The sequence below is a fragment of the Hemiscyllium ocellatum genome, chromosome 4, assembly GCF_020745735.1.
Source record: "Hemiscyllium ocellatum isolate sHemOce1 chromosome 4, sHemOce1.pat.X.cur, whole genome shotgun sequence".
Lineage (NCBI taxonomy): Eukaryota > Metazoa > Chordata > Chondrichthyes > Orectolobiformes > Hemiscylliidae > Hemiscyllium > Hemiscyllium ocellatum.
Window position 1 is genome coordinate 76459517 of NC_083404.1, and position 12215 is coordinate 76471731.

Consider the following 12215-nt stretch of genomic DNA (forward strand, 5'->3'; position numbering starts at 1 on the left):
GAGGTTATATTGGAGACGTACAAAACTTTGGTTAGGCCACTATTGGAGTTCTGTGCGCACTTCTGGTTGCCACACAATTAAAACAACATGATTGCACTTGAGGGAACATAGAAGAGACTCGCCAGGCTCCTGCTTGGGTTTGCGCATTTTCGCTGTGAAGTAAGGATGTTTAGAGAAGCTTGAGGGTAGACTTGATAGAGGTGCATAGCCAGAGTAGATAGGAAGCAACTGGTCAATAACAAGGAAGAATATTTCTTTTCAGGAGAAGAGCAAGGTGTTTAAAGGTGATGTGAGGGTAGCACGGTGGCTCAGTGGTTAGCACTGCTCCCTCACAACATGAGGGGCCCGGATTCGATTTCAATCTTGGTGACTGTCTGTCTGTGTAGAGTTTGCACATTCTCACCGTGTCTACGTGGGTTTCCTCCGAGTGCTCCAGTTTCCTCCCACAAACCAAAGATGTGCAGGTCAGGTGAATTGGTTAAAATTTCCCATAGTGTTCAGGGATGTGTAGGTTAGGTGCATTAGTCAGAGGTAAATGTAGAGTAATAGGGTCTGAGTGGGTTACTCTTCCAAGGGTCGGTGTGGACTTGTTGGGCCGAATGATCTAGTTTCACACTGTAGGGAGTCTTTTTTTTAAAAAAAAGAACCCAGAGGGTGGTGGGAGTTTGGAATGTGCTGTCCAGGAAGGACCTTTACAAAGTACATGGATGAGTACTTGAAATGTCATAACATTCAACGCTATGGGCCGTGTATTGGAGAGTGGTATTAGTGTAGGTATGTCACTGAGGACTCAGTGGGGTGAAAGACCTCCTCTTCTGTCTGCAAAACCCTATGACACACAGGATTAAAGATGTCAATGTCCACAAGCAAGAGTATCTCAGGAGCTCTAGTACTGACTGAGTTGGCTCCAATCAAAAAAAAATATTTGCGAACCTGAACCTGGGTTAGGTGGTGATACAGAGCTGAAAATGTGCTGCTGGAAAAGCGCAGCAGGTCAGGCAGCATTCAAGGAGCAGGAGAGTCGACGTTTTGGGCATGAGCCCTTCTTCATGCCCGAAACGTTGACACTCCTGCTCCTTGGATGCTGCCTGACCTGCTGCGCTTTTCCAGCAGCACATTATCAGCTCTGATCTCCAGCATCTGCAGTCCTCACTTTCTCCTAGAAGATTTTAACCTACTGCGAATCCTCTCGGGTGGTGATACAACCAACACAAGGGAAAAGTGCTGTTAACCTCACCTGCACTTACCTAACTTTGCTAATTGGGGTAGATTCAGAACAAATCTTTAATCTGAAAACTGGGCATCTGAGAGATGTGGTGGACCATCAGCAGCAGCAGGATTGTATTTCGCAATTTTTAACCTCTTTGTCTGGTATATCGTTCAGTTTATTATTATTGGCACGCTGGGGATTCAACCCTGATTTGCTGAGGAATGTGGGAGAGTATATTTGGTGCATGCACATCTTAAAAGGGATTGTCAATGAACATAAGATGAATTTCTAAATACTAAACTGTAAAGGCAGCTTGCTGTAAATAGCTAAGCGATCCTTCAGCCAACACAATGGTTTGTGAGAGTACTAAATAGAAAACCGCTTGATGTAGAGAGCAAAGTGATACTGCACACAATACTTCAAATCCAGGCTCTCTAGTAAAATCATGAAAGATTATGAATGAATAACAGGATGCAGATACTCAAGAGTTATACAGCACAGAAACAGACCCTTCAGTCCAACCTGTCCGTGTCAACCAGATATCTTAAACTGGTCTAGTTCAATTTGCCAGCATTTGGATCATATCCCTCCTAAACCCTTCTTGCTCATTTGCCCATCCAGATGTCTATGATGCAATTATACCACCTCCACCACTTCCTCTGGCAGCATGTTCCATACATGTAGCTGCACAGACAAATTATCCCAAAGTCCTTTTTTAAATTTTTTCCTCCCTCACCTTAAACCTATGCCCTGTAGTTTTGAACTCTCCTATCGTGGGGAAGAAAGACCTTGGCTGTTCACTCACTCTATCTGTGTCCCTCATGATTTTATAAACCTTCATAAGCCTCAGGCTCCAATGCTCCAGGGGAAAGAAAGCCCCAACCACTGCAGCATCTCTCTATAGCTTAAACCCTCCAACCCTGACAACATCATTGTCCATCTTTTCTGAACCCTTTGAAGTTTTAACAACATCTTTCCAATAGTAGGGAGGCCAGAACTGCACACGGTATTCTAAAAGTGGCCCAACCAATGTCCTGTACAGCCGCAACATGACCTCCCGACTCCTAAACTCTGCGCTGACCAATGATGGCAAGCGGGCCGAATGCTGTATTGACCGCCCTGTCTACCTGTGACTCTATTTCCAAGAAACTATGCATCCGCACCCCTAGGTCTCTTTGTTCAGCAACACTCCCCAGGACCCTACCATTAACTGTACAAGTCCGAGGAGAAAGTGAGGACTGCAGATGCTGGAGATCAGAGTCCAGAGATAGGTGTTGTGGTTCTGTTCGCCGAACTGGGAGTTTTTCTTGCACTTCACAGGAGGCTCCCAAGCACTGAAGATGTCACCTAGAAAGGGGACGAAACGTTTGCAAGAAAAACTCCCAGCTCGGCGAACAGAACCACAACAATGAGCACCCGAGCTACAAATCTTCTCACGAACTTTGAACATCCAGAGATAGGTGCTGGAAAAGCACCACAGATCAGGCAGCATCTGAGGAGTAGGAGAATCAACATTTCAGGCATCAGCCTTTCATCAGGAATGAGGCTTGTGGGCTGGGGGGGGGCTGAGAGATAATTGGGAGGGGTGGGGAAGGTTGCTGGGAATGCAAAAGGTAGATGAATGTAGGGGAGAAGGTGATGGGTCGGAGAGAGAGGTGGAGAAAAATTTGGGAAGGATGATGGACAGGTCAAGAGGGTGGTCCCAAGTTGGTCCCAAACCTCCAACTCACTACTGCCCGCTTGACCCTCTGTTCTTCAGTTGACCTTATCAATAAGTTACCACAAGCTAGTTTTAATTCGACTACTTACTCAGAAATCTCTCAGACAATCAAATCCTGAAACAACGGTTTAAACTTTATTGTACGTAGCAACCAAAGTAAGATCTCTTAAGTAAGCAAGTTAAGTCTTGCAACTCAACTTGGCTATTACCTGATGAGTGGTGGAATCTAGCCAGGATTCTAACCTGTCAGTCTTTGGAAATGTCCAAGGTTCTATCCTTGTGCAGTATTGTACTTTAAAATTCTGCTCTTGAGTTGGTTCTGGTGTTGGATTCTTATCAATTTTCTCTCAAGTTTGTGGTTGACTTTTATTGATGATTGAATGGATTCTTTCATCCCCAACATTGATTATATTTCTGGAGACCAAGTCTATAGCTTGCCTCCTTAACTGAAGTAGCCCTGCTATTCTTTCCTATACTGAGTTAGCTGTCTGTTTTTAAAAAAAACACAGCTTTTCCTGCAGTTAACTCCTTTTAGTTCAGGACGGCTGATGTAACTGCCTATTTGTCAGGTAGCTGCAAATGTGTTGCTGGTCAAAGCACAGCAGGTTAGGCAGCATCTCAGGAATAGAGAATTCGACGTTTCGAGCATAAGCCCTTCATCAGGAATAAGAGAGAGAGAGCCAAGCCGGCTGAGATAAAAGGTAGGGAGGAGGGACTAGGGGGAGGGGCGATGGAGGTGGGATAGGTGGAAGGAGGTCAAGGTGAGGGTGATAGGCCGGAGTGGGGTGGGGGCGGAGAGGTCAGGAAGAGGATTGCAGGTTAGGAGGGCGGTGCTGAGTTGAGGGAACCGACTGAGACAAGGTGGGGGGAGGGGAAATGAGGAAGCTGGAGAAATCTGAATTCATACCTTGTGGTTGGAGGGTTCCCAGGCGGAAGATGAGGCGCTCCTCCTCCAGCCGTCGTGTAGTTGTGTTCTGCCGGTGGAGGAGTCCAAGGACCTGCATGTCCTCGGTGGAGTGGGAGGGGGAGTTAAAGTGTTGAGCCACGGGGTGATTGGGTTGGTTGGTTCGGGCGGCCCAGAGGTGTTCTCTGAAGCGTTCCGCAAGTAAGCGGCCTGTCTCACCAATATAGAGGAGGCCACATCGGGTGCAGCGGATGCAATAGATGATGTGTGTGGAGGTACAGGTGAACTTGTGGCGGATATGGAAGGATCCCTTGGGGCCTTGGAGGGAAGTGAGTGTGGAGGTGTGGGCGCAAGTTTTACATTTCCTGCGGTTGCAGGGGAAGGTGCCGGGGGTGGAGGTTGGGTTGGTGGGGGGTGTGGATCTGACAAGGGAGTCACGAAGGGAGTGGTCCTTGCGGAACGCTGATAGGGGAGGGGAGGGAAATATATCCTTGGTGGTGGGGTCCGTTTGGAGGTGGCGGAAATGGCGGCGGATAATACGTTGTATGCGCAGGTTGGTGGGGTGGTAGGTGAGAACCAGTGGGGTTCTGTCTTGGTGGCGGTTGGAGGAGCGGGGCTCAAGGGCGGAGGAGCGGGAAGTGGAGGAGATGCGGTGGAGGGCATCGTCGATCACGTCTGGGGGGAATCTGCGGTCCTTGAAGAAGGAGGCCATCTGGGTTGTGCGGTGTTGGAATTGGTCCTCCTGGGAGCAGATGCGGCGGAGACGAAGGAATTGGGAATATGGGATGGCGTTTTTACAGGGGGCAGGGTGGGAGGAGGTGTAGTCCAGGTAGCTGTGGGAGTCAGTCGGTTTATAATAGATGTCTGTGTTGAGTCGGTCGCCCGAGATAGAAATGGAAAGGTCTAGGAAGGGGAGGGAGGAGTCTGAGACAGTCCAGGTGAATTTCAGGTCGGGATGGAAGGTGTTAGTAAAGTTGATGAACTGTTCAACCTCCTCGTGGGAGCACGAGGCAGCGCCGATACAGTCATCGATGTAGCGGAGGAAAAGGTGGGGGGTGGTGCCAGTGTAGTTGCGGAAGATGGACTGTTCCACATATCCTACAAAGAGGCAGGCATAGCTGGGGCCCATGCGGGTGCCCATGGCAACTCCTTTAGTTTGGAGGAAGTGGGAGGATTGAAAAGAGAAGTTATTCAGGGTGAGGACCAGTTCAGTCAGTCGAAGGAGGGTGTCAGTGGAAGGGTACTGGTTAGTGCGGCGGGAAAGGAAGAAGCGGAGGGCTTTGAGTCCTTCGTGATGGGGGATGGAGGTGTACAGTCAGGTAGGTTGACAGCAGTGTTATTTCCCCTCTCCCAGGGAACAGTTTCTTCGTTGCTTCAACTCCTTCCCAGGGATGGTTAATGAACATGTTGGTTTTAATTGCTTTATAAGGTAAAACAATGCAGATGCTGGAAACCAGATTCTGGATTAATGGTGCTGGAAGAACACAGCAGTTCAGGCAGCATCCAAGGAGCAGCGAAATCGACGTTTCAGGCAAAAGCCCTTCATCAGGAATAAAGACAGAGAACCTGAAGAGTGGAGAGATCAGCTAGAGGAGGGTGGGGGTGGGGAGAAAGTAGCATAGAGTACAATAGGTGAGTGGGGGAGGGGATGAAGGTGATAAGTTAGGGAGGAGAGGGTGGAGTGGATAGGTGGAAAAGGAGATAGGTAGGTAGGACAAGTCCGGACAAGTTATGGGGACAGTGCTTAGCTGGAAGTTTGGAACTAGGGTGAGGTGGGGGAAGGGGAAATGAGGAATTTGTTGAAGTCCACATTGATGCCCTGGGGTTGAAGTGTTCGGAGGCGGATGATGAGGCGTTCTTCCTCCAGACGTCTGGTGGTGAGGGAGCGGCGGTGAAGGAGGCCCAGGACCTCCATGTCCTCGACAGAGTGGGTGGGGGAATTGAAATGTTGGGCAACGGGGCAGTGTGGTTGATTGGTGCGAGTGTCCCGGAGATGTTCCCTAAAGTGCTCTGCTAGGAGGCGCCCAGTCTCACCAATATAGAGGAGACCGCATCGAGAGCAATGGATACAATAATTGCTTTATGACAGTTTTACCTTGTCATCTTAAGAAGTAGTTTATTGCTAATTCATTCCATATGTTGATTCTTTTAATCCATTAAGTGTTTAAAGTTCAAGTTTACACTGTGTCACAATCTACCTTATCCCTAGTTACCTTCTTGGTTTTAATATAAATAAAGTGCCTTGGGATTTTCCTTAATACTACTTGGCAAGGACATTTCTTAGCCTTTTCTAGCCCTTCTGATTTATTTTAAGTTAATTTGTGCTTCCTTTATATTCCTCAAGTGACTTGCTTGATTTCTGAAAGTTACCTTTTTTTCCCGATCGTGCAGAATGCCGTTGTAAGTAACCCCCCACCCAATGTAGCATTTTCAGCCGAAGATCAATTTTATCTTTTCCATAACAGTAAGAGAATCTGTTGGTGGAGCCACAAGACATAGCTAAAGTTTTAAATGAGTACCTTTTACCTTCTCACTGTAGAGAAGCATACTGTAACTTCAGAAATCTAGGAGGAGGATTATGATACAGTTAAACAAATCACAAATGAGAGGGAAGAAATACTATCAGTTCGAACAGTCTTAAATTGGATAAATTCTCAGGCAATGATGAGATGTATCCTGAGCTGTGTAGGAAGCTTAAGGAAGATTTGATAGATCTTTTAAAAATCATGAAATGGCTGGATAAAGTAGATAGGGCGAAGCTGTTCCTGCTCGCAGAAGGAGAAAAGAATGTGAGTATTTAGGTTCAAAGCAACATGCAAACAAAGAAGAGTGATGTGGAAAAAGGCTTATGGAATGTAAAGTGTTCAATCAAGGCATTCAAAAAAGATTGGGATAGAAATGGTTTGCAAGGATATGGGAAAAAGACAGGAGATTTGACACAATGTAATAAAACCTTTGCAGGCATTACCTGCTTCGTAATGATTGTGAGAAGTCACAAGACACCAGGTTGTAGTTCAACAGGTTTATTTGAAATCGCATGCTTTTGAAGTGCTGTTCCTTCACCTGATTATGTGATATATGAGAAGTTTTTAAACTACAGGTAGATTTGGACAGGCTAGTCCAATTGGCAAAACATTGGCGGGTGGAGATTTAATCAAGATAAACATGAAGTCATGCATTTTGGGAGGATATGCAATGCAAAGATGTACATGATTATTGGGGTAGTACCTTGTTGAGTATGTGCATATACCCTTGAAAGCAACAGGACAGATACATGGTGGGTAAGGAAGTGTAGGAATTACTTGCCTTTATTAGTTGAGGCATTAGGAGGGATTAGGCTGGAACAGTCATGGATGTTTGTTAGACCACAACTGGCCCATTGTGCGTAATTTGGGGTCACCACACTATAGGAGGAATGTGCTGCACTGGAGAAGGTGCGAAGGTAGATTCACTAGGATGTTGCCTGAGCTGGAGCATTTCAGCTTACATAAGGGTTGTTTTTCTTAAAGCAGAGAAGGTGATTGAGGTCTACAAAATAATGAGCATAGGTAGGATTGATCGGAATAACCTTCTCCCCTTGGTTGGAGGTCAGTTAACAGAGCATTGATTAAAGGGGCTCAAGTAAGTTATGAACACTTGAATCACCAAAGCATGCAAGTTCAGGTGTTGTGAAATGAATTTGAGAAATAGGTGCTTAATGAAAGGTTATACCCAAAACGTTGACTTCTCCACCACCACTTGATGCCTGGCTTGTTCCTCCGGACTCCTGCCTGTTTACTGATGACCAACACGGGCATGGTAGCATGGTTAACCCCCCCCCCCGCCACTCCCTTTCCTAATGAAGATCTTGCATTCGAAACTTTGATCTCCTGCTCCTCGGATGCTGTCTGACCGTCTGTGCTTTTCCAGCACCACACTTTTTGACGGAGGGTAAAATTCCAAACAAGTGAGCAAAGAAGTCGGACAGTTCAGGATACTAGAGGCTTTGGTACTGCTGTGGTTCAAATTGTTGGAATATGTTGGTCTTCAGACTTATACCTTTTGCACTTGCTTTGTATACTACTGTTAGTAAAAGTAGACTGTATAGGGAAAACATTAGCTACCTTCATTTATTTCAAACATTTCATGTTTGAAATTAAAGCTTGACTCTTTGTATTGCTGCCTATTTTGTTCTGATGCAGCTATGAATATTTATGTACTCTTACTGTTTCTTGGGGTCTTTGTTTTTGTTTCTTGTTCCTAAAAGAACTGAGAACTTTATTTCCCCAAAATACTGTAGGTTATGTGACCTGACATGTATTTGATAAAATTTTCAATGATTCATAAAGGAACATGTTTTTTTGTAGAACTGCAAATTGGGTCTCAAAACAAAATAAGCAGACTGAGTAGACAAAATTATTTACATCTTAGGGTACAGAAAAGAGAATAATCTAATAATAGTTCTCCAGACCAACTTTGAGAATTTTACTCCATGTCCTGTAGTTGTGGCTTCATATTTTAATTATTTTTAATGCAGCTATGATCCAGTTTCATCTACATCAGTAAAATGGACCCCTCCAGCAAGTGCCATTGCTGACCTGACAGGAAAATTTCAAGAAGAGAAGGCCAACTTACTAGACCAACTAGAAAAAAGGAATGAAGAACTTCAGAGCCTTAAAACATCACTGATAGCTGAACAACAGGTAGATTTTCTCATGTTGTCTACTGCATAACACGTGGTTGTTGAAAACTGTTGGTTATAAATGTTCTTAATCCTAGTGCATAATGTGTCGGCCATGTATGCTATTGATAACACACTCACCTTGAGTCTGAATTATGTAGGTTCCAGTCACAATTTAGAAATAAAAGTTGAAAATCTAGAATGGCAGTCCAGTGCAGCAACGAAGGGGTGCTACTGTATCAGCAAGGTGGATGAAATTTCTGTCTTGATACAGATTCTGTTCACTGGTTGCAAAACTGGTGAAAAACTTGAATTGTTTCTGTGTGGCAGACACTTGACCAGGAATTCCCTGGATGTTAGAACCATGGAGCTGAAAGTCCAGCCTCCCGCTCCCCTGAGCGCTATTGACCTAGTAGTGGAAAATAACTATCCTTTGCTAATGGAACAGTGGTTGCTGCTGATAATACTGCAAAGATTCAGGTGAGTGCAGATGACCTAAAGAATGTTATGGAAGAAGGGACAGGGAACTCTGAGGCAGTGACAGAGACATGGCTTTCAGTGGCTACACTGTCCCATACCCTCCCCTCCCTTTGATTCCATATTGAACTAAATTGACATATATTGTTAATATTCCACATTGATCTATTCCTCCATCCAGCGTATTGGCAAAAAGATTTCTTTTTGAGGGGTCTGGATGTGCAGTTTGTCCCATGATTTAAGTGTGTCTGGGCACAGGAATTTCCCTGGTCTGATAGCTGCTCAGCTATCCTTTGAACGTTATTTGCAAAGAGTGACCAGAAGGAGATCTTCAGAGTCTTTAGAATAGCCTTTGTTGCATCTTATAGCAAGGGTCCCAGGATGTCAGACCCTGAGTCGGTGGAGACCTCGACCAGTGGATTATAGTGTCGGTTATACGTTCAGGTTCAGTTACAAGAAATTATCGTATACCAGTTAAAAACGTGTAATTATCTAAATCCAATCACAGCTATAGATTAGGTTTACATTATACATTCAACTAACCAATCACAACTTGGCTGTGTATATTAATTATGATGCACAATTGATGTGAAGGTTATAAAATCCAGTATCAGCTACAATTTATTCTTTGGCATGATTTATTTCTAGCTTGTATATATCAATTGTCCTCCCTTGTCTGAATCCACAGATGTTTTAATGATTTTTTTTCAATACATTAATGTTCAATGAATAAATAGTCCTTTTGTGGAACTTTGACCATTATCATTTCATTGCCACCACATAGACAACTTGACATCAGACTAAATGGTTGAGTGATCCCACATTTCTTCCCATAGTTTACAATTAATTTGGCATTGTTTGAACTGTTTGTATCCCTGTGTGTTCATTCACAGCTAGCAAATCTCAGCTTGCAACTGTGTAGCCTTTAGCATAATTCTGCAAGATTATTTTTATTCAAGGTTTGTGCGAAGATTTGTAGCTCGGGTGCTCGTTGTTGTGGTTCTGTTCGCCGAGCTGGAAGTTTTTGTTGCAAACGTTTCGTCCCCTGGCTAGGAGACATCATCAGTGCTCTGGAGCCTCCTGCGAAGCACTTCTTTGATGTTTCTTCCGGTATTTATAGTGGTCTGTCCTTGCCGCTTCCGGGTGTCAGTTTCAGCTGTCCGCTGTAGTGGTTGGTATATTGGGTCCAGGTCGTTGTTTAAAATCTGATTGAAGATTTGTAGCTCGGGTATCCGTTGTTGTGGTTCTGCTCGCCGAGCTGGAAGTTTTTAATGCAAACGTTTCGTTCCCTGGCTAGGGAACATCATCAGTGCTTTTGGAGCCTCCTGTGAAGCGCTGCTTTGATGTTTCTTCCGGTATTTATAGTGGTTTGGACAAACAGGAAGACAGCTAACAATCCGCATCCATGAACATCAGCTAGCCACAAAACGACATGACCAGCTATCTCTAGTAGCCATACACTCAGACAACCAGCAACACGAATTTGACTGGGAAAACACCACTATCATAGGACAAGCCAGACAGAGAACAGCCAGAGAATTCCTAGAAGCATGGCATTCATCCCCAAACTCCATCAGCAGACACATTGACCTGGACACCATATACAAACCACTACAGCTGAAACTGACACCCGGAAGCGGCAAGAACATCCATCAACAGACACATCGACCTGGACCCCACATACAAATCACTGCAGCTGAAACTGACACCCGGAAGCGGCAAGAACAAACCAATATAAATACCGGAAGAAACATCAAAGCAGCGCTTCACACGAGGCTCCAACAGCACTGATGATGTTTCCTAGCCAGGGAACGAAACGTTTGCAGCAAAAACTTCCAGCTCGGCGAGCAGAACCACAACAACCAGGTCGATGTGTTTGTTGATGGAGTTTTGTGGATGAATGCCATGCCTCTAGGAATTCCCTGGCTGTTCTCTGTCTGGCTTGCCCTATGATAGTAGTGTTTTCCCAGTCGAATTCATGTTGCTTGTTGTCTGAGTGTGTGGCTACTAGGGATAGCTGGTCGTGTCGTTTCGTGGCTAGTTGATGTTCTTCAACTGTTAAACATTTGCAGAGGTGGTAATAATATTATTTTAATCACTCTTGGGAAGTGGGTGTTGCCGGTTAGGCCAGCATCTATTGCTGGTGAATTACCTTCTTTCACTATTGCAGTCCATATGCTGTAAATTGACCCACAATGCCATCAGGAAGACTTTGCAAGGTTGACAAGACTGTGTTTGTTTCTGCCATTTTTTTCCAGTGCCTAGGTCAATGCCAACTGGTATGCCTGGTTTCGTTCTTTTGTTGAGACTTCGTAGCAATTGACACAATTGAGTGGCTTGCCAAACAAAAAAAATGTGCTATAGATGTTGGAAATCAGAAACAAAAGTAGAAATTGTTGTAAAAACTCAGCAGGTCTGGCAGCTTCTGTGGAAAGAAAGCAAACTTAACATTTCGGGTCCGGTGACCCTTCAGAAGTGGCTTACTAGGCCTTTTCAGAGAGGAGTTAAGAGTCAACCATTTTGCGGTGAGTCCAGAGTCACATGCAGGTTAGACCAAGACCAACTGGCACCAGGTGGTGATGGCAGATTTTCCTGAAGTCAGCAGGTGAGGTTTTTCTAACAATCGACAATGCTTTTGTGTTCACCTGTACATTTCTAATTCCAAATTTTTTTTTATTGAATTCGACCATACACTGGCAGGATTCGAACCTGGGTTCCTAGAACATTATTTGAACTATTATATTTGAACTATTATTATTTGAACATTATTTGAACATTAGCCTAAAGATATAATAGTTATATCGCCTCTGGATATAAATGGTACATATAAAAATATTCTTACTCCAGTGGTATACACCATTCTGGTTATCTCCTACCAATTGGTCGCACAATTTCATGCAGTAAGAAATCTCAGCAGTGATGGGTCCTGGATTGTTTTAAGCTGATGGCAGCCTGAGTAGTTCTGTTTATTTGTACTTCCCTTTACGAGTCTACTTTCTGAAGCACCTGACGTATTCTGTGGCCAATTTGCGTAGCCCTCTGCATGGCCTCTTTGATCACCTTTTCAGGGTTCTTGTAAACTTACATTCATCTGCCAGACCACAAGCAGGTAGCCAGATGTATTGCTGGACAGTTGAAAATCTCCACAATCAATGAATCGTTACTTGCCCGTAAAATCTCTGGTTCACAAATTAAGCCCCTGGAGATTATTTTTACCTCCAGCGTGATGAAACATCATTGAGTT

At 44.5% G+C, this 12215-nt stretch overlaps 1 protein-coding gene across 4 annotated transcripts in view; it reads left to right on the forward strand.

The window, feature by feature from the left end:
* Positions 1 to 12215, forward strand: part of rb1cc1 (RB1-inducible coiled-coil 1) — a 212872-nt gene that overhangs the window by 95622 nt on the left and 105035 nt on the right. For all 4 annotated transcript variants that reach the window (XM_060823471.1, XM_060823474.1, XM_060823473.1 and 1 more), the window contains one exon: positions 8351 to 8516. In XM_060823471.1, the coding sequence (XP_060679454.1) occupies positions 8351 to 8516 (166 nt within the window). The remainder of the gene's footprint in view (positions 1 to 8350; positions 8517 to 12215) is intronic.